We start from the raw sequence: 22,055 nt of genomic DNA, 5'->3' as shown, positions 1-22,055 counted from the left end.
ATATGTTCGACGAGTCTGAGTCGGGGAGACATTGAAATACGCAACCTGCACACAATGCTTGACCCAGCATAAGGTGAGAGTTGTTCATTGTTAGTTTGTTTGCTCGCTTCCAGACCCCGACTCATATCCTTCGTGAACAGGGCCTTCTACACTTTTGTAGAGGTCATGGGTGATTCATAGCACGCGTTTTTTCAACCCAACGGACTTACCGCGAACATGTTGTAAATAATATAATCCGTTCTGCCCGCTTAACACCACTTTCTCAAAAAGACAATTTATATTTATCATCTATACACTTACATATTTAATATACTTTGTGACTTTAGACAAATGAAGAAGAAAATGTCCATAAGAAGTAAGCTCACGCTTACAACGCCGAACGAAAGTGCCTTTGTTTTGTGTATTGGTTCATATTGAACTTTTTGAAAATACAAGTACTGTTCACGTGACACTTTTCTTTAACGGAGAGGCTATTGTCTCGTATTTCAATAGGTGCGGGCGCGGGTCTATCGACACAGAAGCGAATCAAATACATAGCCGGTCAGGTTGTGTTATAAAAAAACAAAAAAACGGTGGACAACGCCCGCCGTACACTCAACGGTTCCACGTTGTACTTGGGACACACCTTGGAAAGTATCGCCCGCTGGCAGAATTAGCCTTCACGAATTTCACATCATTTTGATCCCCTTGAAGACTAGAGGTAAGAACATTAGTTTGTTGGAAATGCTTTACTGCAACATGTCATAAACTTACGAAAATGAGCTCAAAATGAGAACTGCGCGGCCTGATTCGGTTACCTTGCATGGAAGTTGTCTGTGCGTTGATACTTGAGAATGCGCCAAGTTGTGTAGCTTGCGGAGCGTTTTGTTCTGTCGTCATTGTACTTCTTCTTGAAAGGCACAGCTTTACCGTTGTCTTCAACAAAATACAGATTAATACTGGGTATATGAAACATGATTAACTGAAGCTTTGCAATAATATATATAATGAAATCATCGACTTCTCTAACAGGCGAGTAAAGGTACTTGTGTACATAATATATGTGTTTGTGCGTGCCAATTTCCATTTTTGAGTTTAGATGTTGAGTTAGTCACTGTAATACACGGAGTTAGTTGTGCTTTTGCCTGTTTGAAAACGTTGAAAAAGTTTGAGGGGATCTTAGTGATGACTCAATGCGCAATGGTCTTGTTGTCTAGCAAGCGACATGCACTATGGTTGTTGCTTCGTTAAACACAAAGACATGAATTACAACGTTAGGAACCCAACTGACCCCAACACTACATCATAGTCAGACCGGGACGACTTTAGTTACTTAAATACCACGCACCATCTAGCACTCCGCCTAAACAGATGTGTCAGATCCGTATTTTGTTGTTATTTATTTCATTCTAACAAGTTTAGTTTGTTTTACTGATAAATTTTAGACCGTTTAGGCTGTGACTTCTACCAGTCCGTCGTTGAGGCATCACTGCTATTTTCCGCGCTAGCGTGAACGTTCGAATACACGACAGACAAACAAAAAAAGCGGAAACTATCTCTGGATACTGCATCTCTGCATTCCTCCGAGTTTGGATAGCTTCGCCTTACTATTTCTCTCAGTTATACTGTCACTCACTGACAGCGTGGGACCTGATGTGAGTTTTCTATTCTTTGTTGTTGTTTGGTGTAGTGTGCGCTCACAAGTAGGCCGAATTGTCATAAAAAAGTTAGACTGAACAGCAACTCTGACCCGTAAATATCTTCAACATAATAGCATGATCACTGTGCTTGGAGACTTACCCATTACAACAGGCGAGAGTAAATTCTATTAAAGGCGTTTGAAAGATTTAAAGTAGCATAGATGATGCGCTGATGTCACCTATCCGGGCATAGCCTTATCCAACCAATTTCACCACATTTTTACGTGACAGATCTGATCACATTGTAGTGAATGATAAGGTTCAACCATACGGAGGTCTTTGAAGGTATATAAGCTTAGGTTTCAGGAGGGGAAGTTTTGGCAAACAAGCTGCGTCTTGAACACATTGCTGCGTTGAGTATGTTGAAAGTAAAAGGAAAGTAGTGTACCTAGGGTAGCGACTGTGGTGACCTGTCAACACACTAATAGCGTGTATATATGCTTTAAAAGGGCCATAACGCAAGTCATAGAAACTCCAGCCAGTCAAGACTGAGCATGCGCAAGTTAGTCCATTCAAGGAGGTTTACGTACAAAACGTCCTGAGTGTACGCGTTGTTTACTGTCACAACGTGTAAAGCATCATATCTATGGGAAGCTATATGAGTCACGACGACAATGCACTGAACAAGTAGCAACAGCAAATATTGTGTAAATAGCTTCAATTGGTCCTTTTGTCGTTTTAATCATGTGAATAAAATAAGTTTGCCCTCGGACCAGTCCGCGGTCAAGGTTGCCACTGAAGGGGGTCATCATCATTGTGGACAGAAGTATTCATTGTGTATTTGCGTCACCAATCCGGTCACCAAAAGGCAGCTTGCTAATTGAGAGGCCTTCCACTGATCTAACTTTTCTGAAAGATGTCCTATTTCACTAATTTATCAACGATATCATTGATACACAACGATGATTCGTTAACACCAATACATACAACCATATATGTAAAATGTCAATGGTTGTATCTTTACCATGTTGTAAGCAGGCCAACACATTCATCTGTCCAGTTTGTTTGCACATGACTGCAGTGTAGGTTTCCCGTCGATTATAAGTCGCCCACAATCAAAGTTGTACGAGAATGTAAAAGTCAAGAATATTCTTGTACCTATGTAGGAGCAATGCATTTGAAACTCCTATTGACGACGATAATTTTTTGCTGAATCATTCTCCCACAATATACAATATACTTAAGTGAAGTTCAGCAATCACAGAGACGGGCGAATATCAATAACCCGCTCCACCAAGCGACAATCACCACGCCCCAAGTGATTTAAGGTACCAGTCGCACCCTTTCGCATTCCAACCATTTTGTAAGTTCATAGGTTGGAATTATTGGATTAATCACGCATTCCTCGCGAGGTTGACAGGTTTCCGCAGCTCCAGTAGCTGTATCCTTTTTTTATTTTTTCGATAAGATAGTTTGAAATCAAAAGCAACTTATGTGAAAATGCTTATTGAAGTGTGATCACAGGACAATTTTCAAACATTTGCGACTAACGAGCAACTTATATTTTGCAAGTCATGGCCCTTGGGAGCGATATACACAAAAACTGTGAACGATTGATGGAATCCATCGCAAAGGATTGGAATGGTCGCATTTCAAAAACATCTTTCCGAAGTTTGATGGTATTTTTTAGTGCACACAATGCGGAAAGATACAGCCACGGGGGCTTTAAGATCTCATGAAACGGTATACTTAAATATTTGATAGAAAAGAATTTCTAAAATGAAATGTGTTTATGTTGTATGTGCTTGGATGACAAAGAGCCCCTTCGTTCTGTCATTGCAGTCTAAATATGCTTTCTATGCGAATCTCCATTGAAACAGTTAAACCAATTTAACTAATTTGCCATATTCTCGTTCAGTGGGAAAGGATGCTTGTGAAATATATGCAAACTCCCCTCTCTATAGAGTATATGAGTGACATAGGCAACTTGACAACTGTCAACTGTGTTTATCATGTACATTTGCTGTCGATCTCGAGAAAGCTGTAATAAAGGAGACTTGGTTTAAGTCGGTGAGTTTGCAAATTATATTCACTTCAGCAGATCGTACGCATTACTGTTACTTTTATGCGTAATGCTGAGACTAGGATGACAGCTATACGAGTATACGGTCGGTCGTGTCCTGTCAGAGCCTTTTGTGATGTTTTGGTTGTATCGGAAAGCTGGGCATCTGTAGGTGCCAACGCGATCGCCAAATTTCGACCGCGAAAGTTCAACTACACGCCGATAAGTCTATTACCTTGCATTCAAAGTTACTGACTTGTCTAAGGGTTCATAATCTTCGAAATCTGTCTCGTAGCATTTTCCTTTATATTCTGCTGTACCCGTTTTTCGATTCGGTAACATGCTTCAAAACAAAGTGGGGTAGGAGATTTTTTTATCTTTCTTTTTATAGGCTGAGACCAAAAAAATACGATAAAATTCAGAAAATTTACTCGAAATTTTAAAAATGCGAAAAAAATGTTCAGGGTGGGTTTTTCAAGGGTAGGTCGGGTTACTGAAAACTCACATATTTTTTTTTTTTTTTGCCTAAACGTATCAAATTAATTGTTCGATGTTAACATGGAACCTGTTCTAGGTGCCGCCAACTGGTAAATTTCATGAATTTCGCAAAATCATCACAAAACATGTTTTGAAGGTTGATATACCGAATTTTCTTATTTTTGACCTTGACCTAAAATTTGGAGGGGAAAGTACAGCTGTTCGTAACTGCCCTCTCACTGGCATACACGGAAAATGTGCCCTCCCACTGAATTTTGATGCCCGCTGCCCTCCAGTATCTGAGTCTGCCCGCTCCCCACGCCCCACAACATTTCAAGCTCCCCTCTGCCCTTTCCCCACTGCTGAAATTTCCCATTTCCAACTAGATGCCTACTAGGCAACCCAGATCAACGCAAACCATGGGAACAGCTGGCAGTATAGCTTGGAACATTGCTCCCCTCTAAGTTAGGGACGGACCATTAGATCTTGGGAGGGGGGGGTGGTCAAAAACAGAAAAAAAAATTTTCAGAGCAAAAAGTTAGGAAAAAAAAAATCTCAAACTAGTTTGCAAAATAAAAAAAAAATAAATCAGAAGACAAAGGCGTAAAAAAAAAATCTGCAAAAGTCTTTAAAATTTGAATTTTTTTTAGATTTTACCGACAGAAAGCAACTTTCTGTATTTTTTAGTACATCCTCCAGGCACATTTTAATTGTAATTTATACATTTAGAGTGACTGTATCCCTTATACTGGAAGTTGTGATTATCTTAGCTTTTCAGGACTTTTGTATTCTGATCACTTGAAAATTATGAAATTATAGAGCCTGTTTTCTACTTGTTTCCTGCGTACAAACCAAGCAGGTACACTAGGTAAAACATTGAAACTATGGTATGGTTGTCAAGACTGAAAGTTGTATTTGCCTTTTAAGATCAAGGTAAACAGATGCAGGCCACATCAGTTTCATTTTTTTCACAGCATTTTATTGCAATGATGAATGCAAGAATGGGTGAACAAGTAGAAACACGTCAATAGTAATAAAACAACATATCAAGTCATTATGTATTATTTTGCTTTTAAAAAGGCATTTTCAATTCTTTTTTCTCAAAAAACAGCCTCAAAAAACAACAGCAACACATGGTTTAACATTCAACAATACACTACGTAGAATGCCATCTATCCAACAAATCCCAACACAAAAACACACAAAAAGGTTGAACTTTGAAAGTTTCTCGATAGCAAATACTGAATAAATCTGCATGAATAATCGTTTTTGTGTAGCAAATTTCAAAGAAATTGGACAAGCCCTTTCAGAGAATACAGATTTTTTGACCATGAATGGCATAAATTGTCCTAAAAAGACAAATATTGAAATTTCAACACATCTATACACATCCAATCAATTTGGACATGCTGCTACAGCGAAATAGAGTTTTGATCAAAAAAGTGCATCAATTGCTCTAAAAACACAAATATGCAAATTTAACTATATTATTTAGCTTATTTTAGCTTCTCAGCTTGTCAAAATCAATTGTAAATCATGAGATATGCATGATGTTTGGTGGGGTGAATGTAGGCATTTCACCACGCAGTAGAAAGGGAAGCCAGGAAACCAAAATAGTCAATTTTCAAAACTTATAGGAAGCTACTGAGGAGCAAGAAGACCATGTTTCAGAGGAAGATGAGTTATCCGAAAAAAATGCTCCCAAAGTGCCACCAAATAACACCATTTTCATCTCTATTTTTCAAAAGCTCCAACAGCAGGAGGGGGGACACCCCCTCCTGACCTCCCCCCACAAAAATACTCCCCAAGTGCCACAAATAACACCATTTTAATCTCTTTTTTTCAAAAGCTCCAACAGCAGGAGGGGGAAACCCCTCCTGACCACCCCCCCGCAAAATACTCCCCAAGTGCCACCAAATAACACCATTTTAATCTCTATTTTTCAAAGGTCCAACGGCAGGAGGGGGACACCCTCTCCTGACCTCCCCCCGCAAAAATACTCCCCAAGTGCCACCAAATAACACCATTTTAATCTCTATTTTTCAAAAGCTCCAACAGCAGCAGGGGGACACCCCTCTCCTGACCCCCCCCCCCCGTGACCGCTTCGTGGCCGCTTGTGGTGCTTGGCACCACATCTTTGCCCTCTTTATCTTCAGACAGCGACGAACTAAAAAAAAAAATTATAAATCTGAAAATTACTCTGAAAAAAAAAATTTGCACAGCTAATCTCAATTGGAAAAAAAAAAATTTCAGAAATTTACAATAGCAAAAAAAAAATTTTCACAATTTCATTGTGACCACCCCCCCCTCCCAAGATCTAATGGTCCATCCCTTAGGCGCTAAATCTTCCCTCAAGTTCTATCAACCACGCCACTTTCCCCTCCCTTTACGTATCTTCCGGTGCCCACTGTCAAAAATTTTCTCCCTACCCACAGAAAATGGTGAAATTTCTTCCCCGCCCACAGTAAATATCGATTTTTCTCGATCCCCGCCCGCCGATTAGTTTTGAAATTTGCCCGCCCGCTGAAAAACTTCGCACGAACACCTTTTTGCACGAACAGTTTAGTTGGCAGCACCTGCTGTTCTTACAGCAACGTATGTCATCATAGCGTGTACAGTTATTACCTTTCACAACGATAAAGACTGGTGATTCATTTGTTTACTGGTTCGCAATGATTAACAATTTATTTACTGGTAGCCACTTCTTGCACTTTGAACACGTGCTTACACCCATATATAAAATAGAAAAGGAATAACTTAATGGCGGACGTTTCGGTAACTTTTATTTGGTGATTTATGACCTCGAAATTTTTCTCATCAAAGATACTGACGTCATCACTCGAATTTGCATGTTTTTCTTTGTTACAGTCTCAGTGTCGCCCACATCAAAGAATGACTATATTGCAATCATGTTACAATTGCTTGGTTGACGCTGAATTATGCATAAAATGTCTAGCTATACCCTTTCTCTAACGGGGTTGACACCATATAGTGTTTTCATAACACGTGCGATGTACTCCAGGCGATGTAATGTCTCTTGACAACTGAAATAGTGTGTTGAGCTGTGGCAAGGTTCACAGCCTCACTGAGCATACCTTCAAACACCGGCAGTACGAACGATTTGTCCTTGAGTGTAAAAGATTACTCAAGCAGGGATGTCTCCGCCCATCTGTACCATTTCTTAAGATCCCATGGCAGCAGAACTCACTTTATTGACCTCAGTGCCTTTTCACATGCCCCTTTTACCTTGGCTGGTCGTGCATTCAGTGTCGCCAGATAGGCGAGGAAGATGTTGTTTTTTATTTTTATTTTTTTTTGCAAGCTGCGCCAGCCCTTTGTGTTGACCCATTCTTTGTATTGAACCTTGACCTCGTTTTGCCACTCACTTTCTTTCCCTTTTCACACGTCACTTCACTCAGTCGGTTGTGGGAAAGTCGTGGTACAACCTCCTTTCATGTGTTGTTGAAGACAGATGGAATGCCAGCTTTCCCCAGATATACGAAGACAAACAAAATAGATGAACCTTAATACCACAGCGTGTCGCAGATACATACTGTTTTATCATTACTTTTATTGATCTAGTTTTTCCTGCTGTGTGTTTGTGCTATTCCATATACTCTTATGGGACAGAAACTCGAATACTGATGGCTTATACAAGCGCAGAACTTCATGATTTCTTAAGTTTTTTAAAATACATAACAGGCATAAAGGACTTTCTTAATTTAAAATGTCTATAAATACGTTTGCCAAAACATTGAGTTGATGATGATTTACAGAAGGCCTTCATATTTTTTCTATCGCGTGATTTGATGTCTTTTGTAAACTTTGCTTCAAATGTTGTAGTCGCCTTTTTGGCTGTGTGCCTGTTGTCACTCCATGTATATGTGTGTGTGACAAAAAGTTTGTTCTCGATGGTTTTCCTCATCTATCTATCTATCTATCTATCTATCTATCTATCTATCTATCTATCTATCTATCTATCTATCTATCTATCTATCTATCTATCTATCTATCTATCTATCTATATATCTATATATATATATATATATATATATATATATATATATATATATATATATTATATATATATATATATATATATATTATATATATATATATATATATATATATAGGTAGGTAGGTTAGGTTGTACGCGCTGGTTGAGAAAGTGCTCGATGCGGTCATTCCGCAGAGCGATTTGTACTTCAGGGTTGACTGGAGTGACAAAGCATCTGAGTTGTGACTCTGAGTTTCGCGCTGTATGCTGTCATATATATATTTATATATATATATATATATATATATATATATATATATATATATATATATATATATATATATATATATATAATATCGCATAGTTGTTTCAACGAATGTTATCCATGTTAATTAGAGCGGGTAGTGACCCCTACGATTGTCAATTTTTTAAATAACATATTCAGTGATGATATTATATTAAATGAGAGATGTCTATCTATGGCTGTATCAAGAATCTTTTAGAGGGGTTTGAGGGGAAAAATGATAGTTTTGGTCATGATAAAAAAGCTGCTGTAGCCACCGTACAGCGGCGTAGATATTCAGACGTTTTCTATACGTTTAGAAAAAATGACACAACTATAATATAACAAACTCATCCTTGAGTGCTTACCATTAAACATTGTTATTGTTTTCAGAAGCTTCTTCGTAAAACAAAATGGAAGCTGCAGTGAATTGACAGTTCAAATTGATCAAATGTTGGCCACACAAAAAATGCTACTCTGATAGGAGATTGTCAACACTGAAATCCTCCCTATCATTATAAGGGCGTCAGCTTATCGGACTATATTCGGTGCATACCGAAGACAGCGACTAGGAATGCCATTTTGGTTTTACTCCCGAATTCAGTGCCACAGTATGGACTTATCCACAACTAATGCGATCTGTGACCCGGGACTGCTGCATGAATGCATACTATCAGAGATTCCAAAATATGTATACATTAAAATCCCCACACCACAGCAAGAAATACGTGATCTGCTACAGGACTTGCCTGCATCGGAAAGTGTATAGTATGTTTCGTAAATGTAAAGAAAGAGCCTGGACCACAGTGTGATCAAATTAATAACTTATACTAAAGAAGTTATTTTGAAGTTTGAAATTCGCAAAATAAGGCATAAAAAATTTAATATAGACAAAACTCAATGGAGGATATTTTTGGGAAAAAAACACCAAAAAATTCGGTACTTGTATTACATGAAGACATAATGATCGACATTTTTGGATTAATCATTCTGCAATCAGCATAGACTTGATTCAAGTCGGTGAATTTTAAAATAAATCATTTGCAGTAGTTTCTTATGTGTCTCTCCTTTTTCATACAAACCTCTTTGGAATTTGGCAGCCCAGGCCAGGTATTTCGTAGCGATTGAACGCGTTACATTTGAGTCTGCGCAGTCGTGAGTTAGTTTCCGCCGGATTCTGCATGGGAGAAACTCCCCTGTATAGTGTTCACGCCACTCATTGCGTTCACTCACGCGTTTCACACGAAAACAGAACACAAATCATCGCGTTTATCCCACTCAAACATTCACAAATCACAGACTTCAACCAAGTCTACAATCAGCACTGTTACATAAATTCATTTATTGATAGTGTCATCCATACGACACGAGCACCCTGATAGTCACATCCATTCGACTTGAGCACCCTAAATGACAATATTCCAAGTAAAGAAAACATTCTGTTGATAGCACGGACAACACATTCTGTCATTTTCCAGACTTTGCAAACAATTATACGATCAAAGTAACGACGTTTGATAGTGTTTCTAACATTACAACATTCACATAGTGCGCTGCATCTCTTGTTCCCTTGAATAGTCATTAATATTTACCAAACACATTTTCACCGTTCACAGAAAACCTACAAGTCGCGATGATCAGGATCATAACATTCCTGATTTTGCATGGATTGGTGTGTGCACAGGTCAGTACAAATTACTCCATCTTTCTTTTAAAATTGAGTGAAGTTTCAAAGCTCATGTTATGAACGGCTGTCAGCAATATGTGACATGGTTGTAACTACAAATGTATTTTGGGATAATTGTATGAGTTGAAATGTATTATATTGCATTCATAGTAGCTAAGAAAAAAACAATACTCGTGGTACAGAACATTTTTCATTTCTATACTGTCATCAAGGAAAAGTAAACTAGTAGCTTACTTTCACCTTCCATCACCACGCAATAGTCAGACATTATCTCGAATTAGATTAAATATTTGTTTCTCAGTTATTTTGCAGTTTGTTTATCCAATATCGATAGAGAAATTGTCACGGTGAAAATTATCGACATCGTCGAGTCATCGTTAACGAGTTTTTACCCTTTAAAATAAAGTCTTACGTATTTAAAGTATATAAAGATAAGGTTCTTTTTCATATAGATGAAAATTTAGTTGCAGTTTCATTGAGGTTCTGTTGCGACAAGCTCTTTCTCTCTCTCCTCGCCGGATGCTAACTGTAGAGGGCGGTTAATTTTACGTTGCAGGATCATTCATCTCTGACAAAGAAGCGATAAACAGAGTTGCAAGTTATGACATCCAAAAGTTCCTCTCCGAAAAAATTAGTATTCCGTAGAGTTGGTGCAAAATGCCTAAATTTAGAGGGCGACAGGAACTTAAAACGTATTGACGTCCTGGAATGTCACGTGATGTTTATAGCCTCTACACACGGAGATTTCATGACCCTCCACTGTCTCTACACTACCCATCGTCCTTTCCCGCCAAAAGTCATCACATCGCCGCGGTAACTCTTTGAATTTCAAGGCTTTCCAAGAATGGATAAAAATTATTTTCTACAGTATATAATATTAATTTTCTGAATTCTTGATTTTGTCCCGACAGTCTTGTCGCATTTGCCGATGTCGGACCGACATACAAGCTAAATTATGCAGCAAATTTCCCTTTTCTATTTATCGACAACTGTAGGACAAACTTGTGACGTCAACAGAATGTGGGACCTCTAAAGGTTGTTACCAGATGCCAGCCAATTGCAAGGATGCAGACGACTGTGACATCATGGTCACGTGGAAGCCTGTCAGTGGTTCAAACTCGTTCACCTTTGAAATACTTGGTAAAGTGGCGCTACCCAAAGTTTCCAGCGTTGCAATTGGATTTTCCAAAGACGAGTACATGGTATGGCCTAATTCAAATTTTTATCGTAGTGTGCATGTAATGTGGGTCATTCGTTCTTGAGCACAAGTTGAACATCTGTCTATATTATATTTTGAGCCGTCTCGTCTGTCTTTTCGAAAAGCGACTTGTTCGGGGCTGGTAAGTTTGTAAGTTTAACGGGGAATTAGTTAAGTATCGTTTCCCGGCGGAAAGTTCAAGTTCACATGCACTTTTTCGTTTTTCATTTGTCTGTCTCTCTGTCTGCCTGTCAGTCTGTCTGTCCCCTCTCTCTGGGTGGTTTACTACCGTCAAATGATAGTTATGATGAGTCATACTTTAGTTACAGACATACTTACACTTAAAAGTAAATCATCTTTATAACATTATGGACCTTTGCACTGAACACTTTACTTTCCCTAGTAGTCACTTGAAACTTGAAACCTTAAGTTTGCCGGAATAACAAAGCAAAATATCAATATATATATATATATATATATATATATATATATATATATATATATATATATATATATATATATATTATATATATATATATATATATATAAGTATAAGTATATATATATATATATATATATATATATATATATATATATATATATATATATATATTTGTTCACGAGGCCAGATCAATTAATTATATGTTTCGCGTCCGCGCGCATAGGTTTTCGGAGTTTCACAGGGGAAAAAACGAACAAAACACAAACTTTTCTGGCAGAATTGTCCATTCTTGATGATCTTCTGCCGCTAAACAACGCAGTGATGAAATGCTTCCTTATAGCAGTCACATTTCAATTGCAACTATTAAGCCTGTGGTCGAGCAAAATTTTATCCTCCAACAGTGCACCGTAAAGAGATAAGCAGGCTAAGTAGGATAAGCAGAGATAAGTAGTAATGATGGCGAATCGATTTTTTGTAAATTTCGTCATGTGTTTTAAACCCTTACCCCGCATAACTTTAACAAGTTTGAGTGGACGCGAAACAAAGAATTTACTTACTCTGGCCTAATTTCAACATTATGACCCATATTTTGTATTTTTTGTTCATTTCCCTGTCTTTAGGGAGACGATGACGTGTGGTCATGTTCGTATGTTGGAGGTGATCTTTACGTTGCCCATTCATACAATGAAGGCAAACACAACAATCCTGTTGCGGCACCGACAGTGAGTACACAAATCTTTGCATTCGGCACGTTGGTTGTAATTTGGGGACTGGTCGACATGTTTTCTCTGTGAAACTGTTATTCATGATATGTAAAGTTCACTCAACTGGCGACTGGATCCCATGCAATACTGAATCCACTCCCTCCAAAATGTAGATAGATACTCGGATCCTTTTTTGAAAAAATCTTTTCCAAACTACCGCTTGTGGCATCTCACTTTAAAAGTATACTGTCACCTGTTCCAATTTTGCCACAGTTACCATGGAAAGAGAAAATCTAACCAATCACAGATTTTAAGCGGACTCACATGGGCATTTTGGATACCAAGGAACGCCCCTTTGACCACAAATGGGCATATTTAGATTACAGGTGACTGTATACCTTTAAAGCTCTTGGGTGAGAAAAAATTTCCACCTTGTTAGTTTTTCGAAAATTGCATTTTCCTCATTGAGTCAACACAGGGATGGCGGCCATTTTGAATTTCAAAGATCGGTATATGTCAGGTAATTTGTTTTACTAGCACCGCATATTAGTGTGCAACAATTTTGTCGCGTTTGCATGGTTAGAGAGGAAACGGGACACAGTAATAACACTGAATGTATCTTTATCCCGTAGGGACCAGACGTAACAGACGAGGTGACTTCCTTCTACAACTCCGTGGTCCAATGCCGCTTTACTCTGCCCAAAACCATCTTAATAGGAGAAGAGGGCGCTGATCAGAAAGAGTTTGATCTTGACGAAGATTATTATCTACTTATTCCCCTGACCGGCGCTATAAAAATGGGCGGTAAGTCTCTTCGTAGTATTTACTTTGTCTCCATACTTCTCTAACCTCGCCTAGAGTTTAGAGTCTGTACATATAAAGAAATAACGTGCAGACACATGCATTTTGGAGTAGGCCTATCACAACCATTCTTACTATGAGTTGCTGACTACAACTTTTCGGTAGCAGTTTCGAGATAGACCTTAATTCTTTGGGAGAAACCTACTGAAAATGTTCTTTTCCCCGTCGGAGATTCGAATCTTATTTAGATGAATGCATTACATGTACAGGCAGAAAAAGACCATTCGTTTTTTTTCCTTTTTAATCGCTTGATTAATCTTTTGCAAAGCAGCAGGTCATGATTTCTTGAAACCCTCGTTTTTGACCATCTCTCTCAAGCTGTCATGCTACGACAGCGGGATTCAGCCTAAAGGCGTTTTGTGATAGTGATGACCGACCCATGTAAACACTTCCTTGCTTCAAAGTCACACGAGCGCTATTGTTGTAATTTCCATACGTATTCGTGGCCTCACACTCTTTGCGAAGATGCCTTTTTCTGATGCCGATCAAAAGCTTGTTGTCAATATCAAACAAGGATATCTTTGTATCCAAATTGCAGATATTCAGATAGATAGCTGGATAAATGAATGAATGAATGAATGAATGAACTATAGGTAGACAAATGACAAATGTGTAACATTTTTTTAAAGATGTGGTTCGTGTAACTAAACACATGAATTTGCCGTACATCTCACCTGACAAGATTGACTTCAACGTCGCTTCTATCGTGACTGGTGTTGCTAAGCGACCAATTTTGCTGAAATGCCACGGTGAGTATCGATTAAGATTTAGACTGCCTTACGATAAAGAAGTTGACTGAGCAAATAAGCAAATATATTGTCTTTATAATGTTACACAACTTGGCAAAAGCGTTAAAAGCAACTAATGCTGTTTAATGTGTGGCAAGGACCCATTCTTACTCAGACTGACAAAGATGAGCTCGGGGACACAATTTGGACTCTGAAACTTTTACAATTCTTTTCTGATATACCACTTGTAGGGGTTCATTTTAAAGCGCTTGGTGTTAGAAAACTTTTCACCTGCTAGTTTTTTCGAAATTCGAAAACAATATTTTTCTCCATAGAGTCAACACAGTGATGGCGGTCATTTTGAATTTTAAATATCGGTAAATATTGGGTTATTTGTTTCCCTAATATCCAAATTTGCAGGGTGACCCCCGATTTTTATTCTGATTTTGAAAGAGAATGGTGGAAAGATTCCTCGATTCCTCAAGGAAAGTTTGAGCAAAAGTTCAAGTCTTTCACTTTCGAGGCGCGAACTACCTTAAGGTCAGTAAAATGCGCCCCTGAGATAGATAATGGACTCGATTTTTTAAATATTTTATGATCTATCACTTACGGGGGTCTCATTTTAAAGCTCTTGCAGTAAGACTAAATTTTCACCATCTTAGTTTTTGAAAAAATCGACTTTTTTTATTTTACCCCATAGAGTTAATACATGTAACAGGGATGACGGTCACTTTTAATTTCAAATATCGGTAAATGTTAGGTACTTTTTTCTCTAATTCCAATCTTTACACGATGGTGACCCCTGATTTTTTTTATTTGGTAAGAGAATGGTCAAAAGTTTCATTAAGGAAAGTTTAAGCAAAAGTTTAAGTCTTCACTTTTGAGGCGCAAACTGCCCTAAGCGAGAATGTGCCTCACTTTTACAATACTCTTTTGGTCTGCCGCTTGTTGTGGTTCATTTTTATGCTCACGGAGTAAAGAGAGTTTTCACTCACGTAGTTTTAGCACAGGGATGGCGACCATTTTGAATGTCAAGTGTCGCTAAATATTTGGCAATTTGTTCCTCCAGTACCAATTTTCATATGGTGACCCCTGAATTTCATTTTTGATTTCGAAAGTGAATGGTTCCTTACCATGATTTTTGAGCAGAAGTTTAAGTCTTTCAGAGTCGAGGATCGAACTACCTGAATTGAAATATAAAACATTTGGCAATGGATATTTCTTGCTTTATTTCAGCTACGCAAAGTGTTACGTGCTCAGTTTCCACCGAGAGACAAAACAGTACATTTTACATCAAATTAATCTGATCTAAAAAGAGATAAACTTTTTATTAACTTAAAGATCTATACACAGAAAGTGATAATTTATACTGAATGTAGTTTTTTATATGCTAAATGCCACACACTTATCATAATTTGTTGGATACAGATTAAATGGTTCTTTAACGAGTTCTATTCTAAACTGCTCATACATAGTAACACCATGCATTTCCTACAAGTGAAATAATTTTGTTTATAGAGAGAACTCTTTGCTCAACTGGATCAAAGGGTTCACGAGTAATATAGAACTATAAGGGTACCAAGCCCATAATGTGACCCATTACGGGCAATTTCGTATGATTAAAACAAAATTCCCCTCTCTATATAAGAAAGAGCATTAATCCATCCATCGTGATTTCCATGTGCTTTAATAACTGAAATCAAAACACATTTCACCTTACTCAATCGCATCTCCGAAAATTTTTTCACACTGACACAAAGCTTCTGTCAAGTTCCCATAATTTCTTATCGTCGTGATATTTGTGTACCAAAGAAAAATCGTTTCACCAAATCCTGCGTATCATCATTATGATAACTTTTATTTCTCCTTTGCAGCAAGTCTGATGATATTCGGATGGATAGGTTGTGCCAGCATCGCCATTATCCTAGCGAAGTACTTCAAAATAATGTGGCCGAATTCTAAACTCTGTGGAGAAAAAGTGTGGTTTGCCGTAAGTTTTAACAAAAAAAGAAAAACAAAGCAAACAAAACGACAAAGGAGACTTTGCAAATACTTTTGCGTGGATTGGCAGAATGCGTAGATAATTTTATGCATGCAAATTAGTACTAATTGGCCATGTTTCATACATAGAATGGAAATTGTTACTGCTGTTTTAGACCGTGTTTTGTATCGTTTGTTCATACAATGATAACACTTGCCATACTACATTGTAACATTACTACAGTAAGATGTACTTGCAATATTAGAAATTGATATTTATGTTTATACAAAAAGTGGAAAGGTTTGTCCCTCTGTTACTTCTAATTGCGTCACATGCCGAAACGAAGTAAAAATAAACAGATGATGAATGTTGTATGAAGGAAAAAGCGAACTTAAAAGATGGCTACGGAGTATAAACGATCTATTTATTTATTTATTTATATTTTACTCTCTCACAGATGCATCGTTTCTTCATGATCATAAACGTTCTTTGTTTCGTGGCTGGCTTTGTGGTGATATTTGTCTTCGTCGGCGGTTTTGTTCATTATCGATTAATGACCCAGGTACGTAGCATGTGTTCATCAAGTTCACTCGTTGGGGGGGGGGGAGGAGGGGGGAACAACGACTCTCTTGTTAAGTGTTCAGTGTGACGGTTTCTTCACTGTATCATGGCATCAAGTAAGAAACGTGTTCTTACATAAAGGGAAATCTTATCCAACAGTTTTTCGTGTTTATGCGCACAATCTGAATACAGAAACTCGTTTACATATAGCTATTACTCCAAATATGCATTCCTTATACCATCTTCCTATCTCTCTTTCGCAGCCGGTCTTTATACACGCTGCCTGTGGCATATCGGCAACCGCCCTCGGTATTACTAATCCACTATTGGCCGTTTTCAGACCGCATCCGGGAACCAAGAAGTAAGAATCATGATAGTAATATCAATGAAAACAAGGCAGTATTTTTGTCGGTCTTGTAAAACTGCTCGGTAAGTAAATTAATTGATCGATTCCGATATGTTTGTAAGTAACATCAATCCATACCTTGTAGATGTACTGAGAAAATTTTTACTGACTGCATGTTTGTCTGTCTGTTTGTCTGTCTGTTTGTCTGTCTGGTTGCTATGATAAATAGCTGCTCCGACATCATTAATATCCAATTGTCCTGGTCCATTCATTTTGGTCTTTTAAAACTCAGACAAGTTCTGAGTTTAATGTCATAATTTCAAAACATAAACTTTATTGCCAGAAATAGTGGCCATGATTGGGTGTAAGTTAATTTTACATGGCGAGCAATATATGTGTAATGTTCGTTCTCTGCATTTACTTATTACATGCTTGATACTTTTTTTTTAAAAGATTAGGTGAGTTTGTGTAGGGAGTGTAAAATGTTCGGTCTCGCCTTTTTCGGTTCTTTCAAACACAACTGGCCTCTTGTGTATCGAGTTGACGAATCATTGTTCATAACGGTTTTTTTTCCTCAGTGTAAAAGCCATACTGTAATCGGAAATGAATTTTGTTTCTGAGTAAGGGCTGTTGTACAGCCTATATGAGCTTACCTGTGCTGTATGTATTCTGATTATTTCTCACAGTCGTCCATACTTCAATTGGGCTCACTGGGCTATTGGAACTTCAGCGTATATCTTAGCAGGTAAGTTTCTCGATTGACGGGTTGAAAGTGATAAAATACTCATCCTGTTCGTGTTTTCAGATTTATTTGAACTTTTATGTTCAAAATCACATAGGCCTAATTCTACAACAAAAGTCACGTTTTCTTAGATACATAGGCTGAACGGTATATTTTGGTACAAACCGCCTCTCAGCAATATAGATCATTTGTTGTCCATTTGTGCTTGGTAAGGGCCAACTGTTTTTAATTGTAGCCGAAGTTCTAGATCCTTTCCGATCATGAATCGAATACATAGGAATGGCCTGTGTAGGGTCTGTAGCACCGAGTACATAGAGAGAATGCCACGGTCGGTCGCATTTCAAGTTACTTTATTCTGGTTTTATCAAGATAAATTATAATCTCGCAGACAAACCTCGAATCTGCCTTTCCATTATCCACAATGTATGTCGACAGGCCGATAACAAGGTCATCACTTGCATTGGTACTATACCCACTGCACAAAAGCAACATAGTCGCGGCTGTGCGCTTCTCGCGGCTTGGCCGCTCATGGCGCATTGATGTCTTATGTTCAGGTCACATGCCCTGTATAGAAACTTGATAAATTGATCCAATGGTCTCCTTCATTCCTCTCTAAAACATCAAAGTTTCGTTAGCTGTAACTTTTCACATCTCCCCGTGCCCTTTTTGTCGACTTTTTTCGTACAACTTCCAAAATTAAATAAAAAGTGCCAACGTTCCGACTGATATGTGTGATTTTTAATAATATACAAATGACAGCAGACGATTAGTCCGGAATAACATTCATTTGTCATTTGTACAGTTTGTATACGACGCGTTGCGATGGCACGGCTAGGACTTTTACCCCTACGTACGTGAGACGAATAAATCATGAGCTCCTCATATGTGACAAAAATAATAATATTATCAAAAGTTAATCACCATGATTTGATCAGATCATAGTTAATCACGTCCTTGCTCTCGCCCTTGTCAGTTGCCTGCGTATTTCTGGGAATCGACCTGACATTGATGGACCTGCCAGAGTATGCATTTTGGATCATGGTTGGATACGTGTTATTAAATGCAGTTACCTACATCCTTCTGAAGCTCGTCATAGGAGTCGCTGAAAACGGAGGTAGGAGAGAGAGAGAGAGAGAGAGAGAGAGAGAGAGAGAGAGAGAGAGAGAGAGAGAGAGAGAGAGAGAGAGAGAGAGAGAGAGAGAGACACCAAACAAAACACATAAATAAACAACCGAAAAACGGTAAAGTCGTACTTTAAAATATTACATAGTGACCGAAGCATAGAAGGAAGAAGAAACATTTATTGAATAAGAAAATGCTTGGACACGGGTAGAAGGGTAACTGGGCAGCTAAACCATAGCGCCAAAATGAGATATCAAACAAGCAAAAGATTGCAGTCATGTTACTTTTACTTTGAACAAACGTCACAAGAGAAATAAATCTCGTCAGAGGATGCGAATAAATACCAATATATCTCTGAGACAAAATTAAATTTTACCACAGCGGAATATTGGCCTGGTATTCAACAGTCTTATCGGAACACGCTGACTTTCAGGCGTGCCATGGTAGCGCTTGTCAGGGGCATATTTTCTAAAATGCAGGACTTTTCTTCTCTTGTTCTCGGCAGTTGCTCGTAAAAAACGTATAGAGCAGTACGAAATGCAGCAGAACAAACGGGAATCAGTTCGTCAGCTGATCAGCGACGAGGAACCGACACCGCCGGTAAGTGGTCGGAGAATGGGCGTGCTGTTAATTGATGAACTACATTTTATCCAGAAAACAAATCATTTTAACAGCATTAGCTGAAATTTACAAAGGTTATGAATCTTTTAAAGGTTTTGGCTGCTTCATGTTTTCTCCGGTTCAGTCTGCACCTTTAGCGAGGCTGTTTAGAGGATCACATAGTTTATACGTCGTACATTTGAATTTATATAGATCTACCTTTTCGCTTAAACGTAATACGATAGTGACGTAAGATACATACTTGCTGGAATTAAGTAAAGACATTCAGCCAACTCGATGCAAAACCCTCAAAAGATCCTTACCAATGAGTAGTTCATCAATTCATATTTTTCTCTCTTTACATGATTTTGTCCACAGGGGTCGAGTGTCGCCACTTTTATTCTGTCCATCCACGCAATTGGTGTTATGGGAGTCGCGTCGGCGTTAGTCATCATCATCGCTCTGATGTAACCGAGTCACAAGTGTAACCGTTTGACGTCATCAAGATTACACCACCTGAACTGTGTCATCGTTCTAGTTTCAAACCAGATTCATGATGCGACCACGGGAAACTACGATGAACGTCTTAACTTCTCTCTAAAATAATTATAATACGGCTGTAAATCTTGGTACCTATATACTGTTTTCTTCTTGTGTTGGGAAGGGGGGGGGGGCAAACTACATGATATTAGAATGCATTGTTGGTAAAAAGTCGACTTATCACAACAGCAAGAGTTTGAGAAAGTTTTCGTATAAATACATTTAACACTTTAACACTCCACTTTAACACTCCATCACGGCAAAAAGTTCTGTTTGTTCATGAGACTAGCTAACCGCTTTCATCATTTTACGCATTTCTGCCATTAAATTCCTGTATACTATAACTGAAACTTTACTTTTGCTATAGTATTTATGTGTTTTACCTGTTGAAATCCGCCATATTGAAAATATAGTCGACTGCCTGACCTCGGACTTTTAGGACTCACTTATTCTTGTTCGATAGGGCGAACAAAGTTCATAACAAATGTAGGTAAGATCATAACAAGTCCTGCGGCATTTCTGTCATCAAGGATGAAATTGAATTTCTCATTCAAGATTTAAAATCATTACAATTTTTGACCATAGCATTTTTGTCATCAAGGATAAAATTGAATTTCTCATTCAAGATTTAAAATCATTACAATTTTTAACCATAGCAATAGAAATTATAACAACTATCTTTGTTTTATTACACGATACCATGAAGATGGTCGTCTTCACGAGTCCAAAGAACTAACTAACAATTTCTTGTCAGCAAATCTGTTAAGATTTACCATAAGAACGGTTTTAATTTAGGGTTTCGGTTCAGATCAGACGAACAAACAAGTAAAGGACAACCATAAACGTTACCATGAGATTTTTAAAATCTAACATCGAACATATAGAATTTCTGACCGTTTCGAAATATTTTGTAGTCTGATCTTTTTGTCTGTTGTCTTCAAAAGTATAAATATTACATCATCACGATTTGTTAGGGTTCACATTTTAAAATAACTTATTGATCGTCCGCCTTTGAAGTATGAAACAGTCACGGGTAACGCACGATGCCACACATCTATTGACACACCCGGGGTCCACTCGAGATTTAACGTGTCAGTGAAAACAAACCTACTCAAAAAGAATTTTAACAACGTAGTAGAATATTGAGTTGACGCCGCAAGTTTTGAATGTCTTTACCTCTTACAGTGACTGTAAACATTTTATATCGATGTAAGATATTACGTATTAGGATTTTTTTTCATTAAATTTTTATTAAACATTCTCCGTAAGTGTGTGTATATATGTATTTCTTGATAATCAGGACAGGAATATGTCTAAGTGACAGAATAACCACAAGGACCACCTCTGAATCGTTAGCGTATTTTTTCTATCAGTTTCTACTAAATTACAACAACAACATTATCTCAACTCCATTGTCTGTACCTTTTGATGTGATTCCCTTTATTTTCGTTTCGTTTGTTTCTTGTGCTACTCCCAAAACCCCGTGGAAATTTTCAAGTGTTAAATCTGCCATTTCACCCTGTGCAAACGTTGAGGTCTTACTTTTAGTACGGCATGCGCACGGTCGATAATGTGTATTCAATCACCGTTCTGATTGAGAGAACAATTGAAAATTAACTTATTTCGTGAAGAACAACGTTCACAGCCAATGTCACTGTAATATTGGTGAACTGCATTTAAAATGTTTTAAGAAACTGAACATCCATTGACTACTAAAACAGACTATTCATTACGAGATCATTCAGGTGCACGTATAACCTTGATCAACTCCCTGCTCCCACGATCACTCAAATCCTCAGGGCTTGTTGAGTGTTCTTCCGTAAGTCGATAATGGGGCGGGCGTGGCTAGAAGCATATTCCGCGGCAATGAAGAGATTACTTACTCGACAGCTCGCTCGATTCCAATGGTCACCGTCAGTGAAATACAATGAGCAATCATGTGAACGCATGAACAGAGACACAAGTGAGTAATCACACGGTTGAAGTGAGCAAAGAGCACAAACAAACAATTACACGCGTAGTAACACAGATATTGCCAAACCGGGCTCCATCGTCTTACGTGCAGAAGTGGTCTTTACTGAAATAATACAAATACTTGCAAAGTA

General features: G+C 38.0%; 1 protein-coding gene across 1 annotated transcript; it reads left to right on the top strand.

Annotated features, from left to right (window-relative positions):
- Positions 1-21,218, top strand: LOC139138516 (putative ferric-chelate reductase 1). The gene is made up of 14 exons (XM_070706921.1): positions 1-73; positions 493-700; positions 10,055-10,122; positions 11,121-11,327; positions 12,386-12,487; positions 13,102-13,273; positions 13,960-14,079; positions 15,933-16,048; positions 16,497-16,601; positions 16,864-16,961; positions 17,633-17,691; positions 18,662-18,802; positions 19,316-19,410; positions 19,789-21,218. The coding sequence occupies exons 3-14, from the start codon at positions 10,072-10,074 to the stop codon at positions 19,879-19,881; spliced, it is 1,359 nt and encodes a 452-aa protein (XP_070563022.1). The 5' UTR covers positions 1-73; positions 493-700; positions 10,055-10,071; the 3' UTR covers positions 19,882-21,218.
- Positions 21,219-22,055: the final 837 nt, after the last annotated feature.

Source organism: Ptychodera flava, chromosome 8 (genome assembly GCF_041260155.1).
Source record: "Ptychodera flava strain L36383 chromosome 8, AS_Pfla_20210202, whole genome shotgun sequence".
NCBI lineage: Eukaryota > Metazoa > Hemichordata > Enteropneusta > Ptychoderidae > Ptychodera > Ptychodera flava.
The sequence above is the reverse complement of the archived record's forward strand: the minus strand, read 5'-3'. Positions and strand labels throughout refer to the sequence as shown.

Bases quoted from the DNA above. Each gene is read 5' to 3' on its own strand.
- LOC139138516 (XM_070706921.1), top strand. From the start codon at position 10,072: ATGATCAGGATCATAACATTCCTGATTTTGCATGGATTGGTGTGTGCA. The intron at 10,123-11,120 runs GTCAGTACAAAT...CGACAACTGTAG, and splicing joins ATGGATTGGTGTGTGCACAG to GACAAACTTGTGACGTCAAC. The intron at 13,274-13,959 runs GTAAGTCTCTTC...ATTTTTTTAAAG, and splicing joins CGGCGCTATAAAAATGGGCG to ATGTGGTTCGTGTAACTAAA.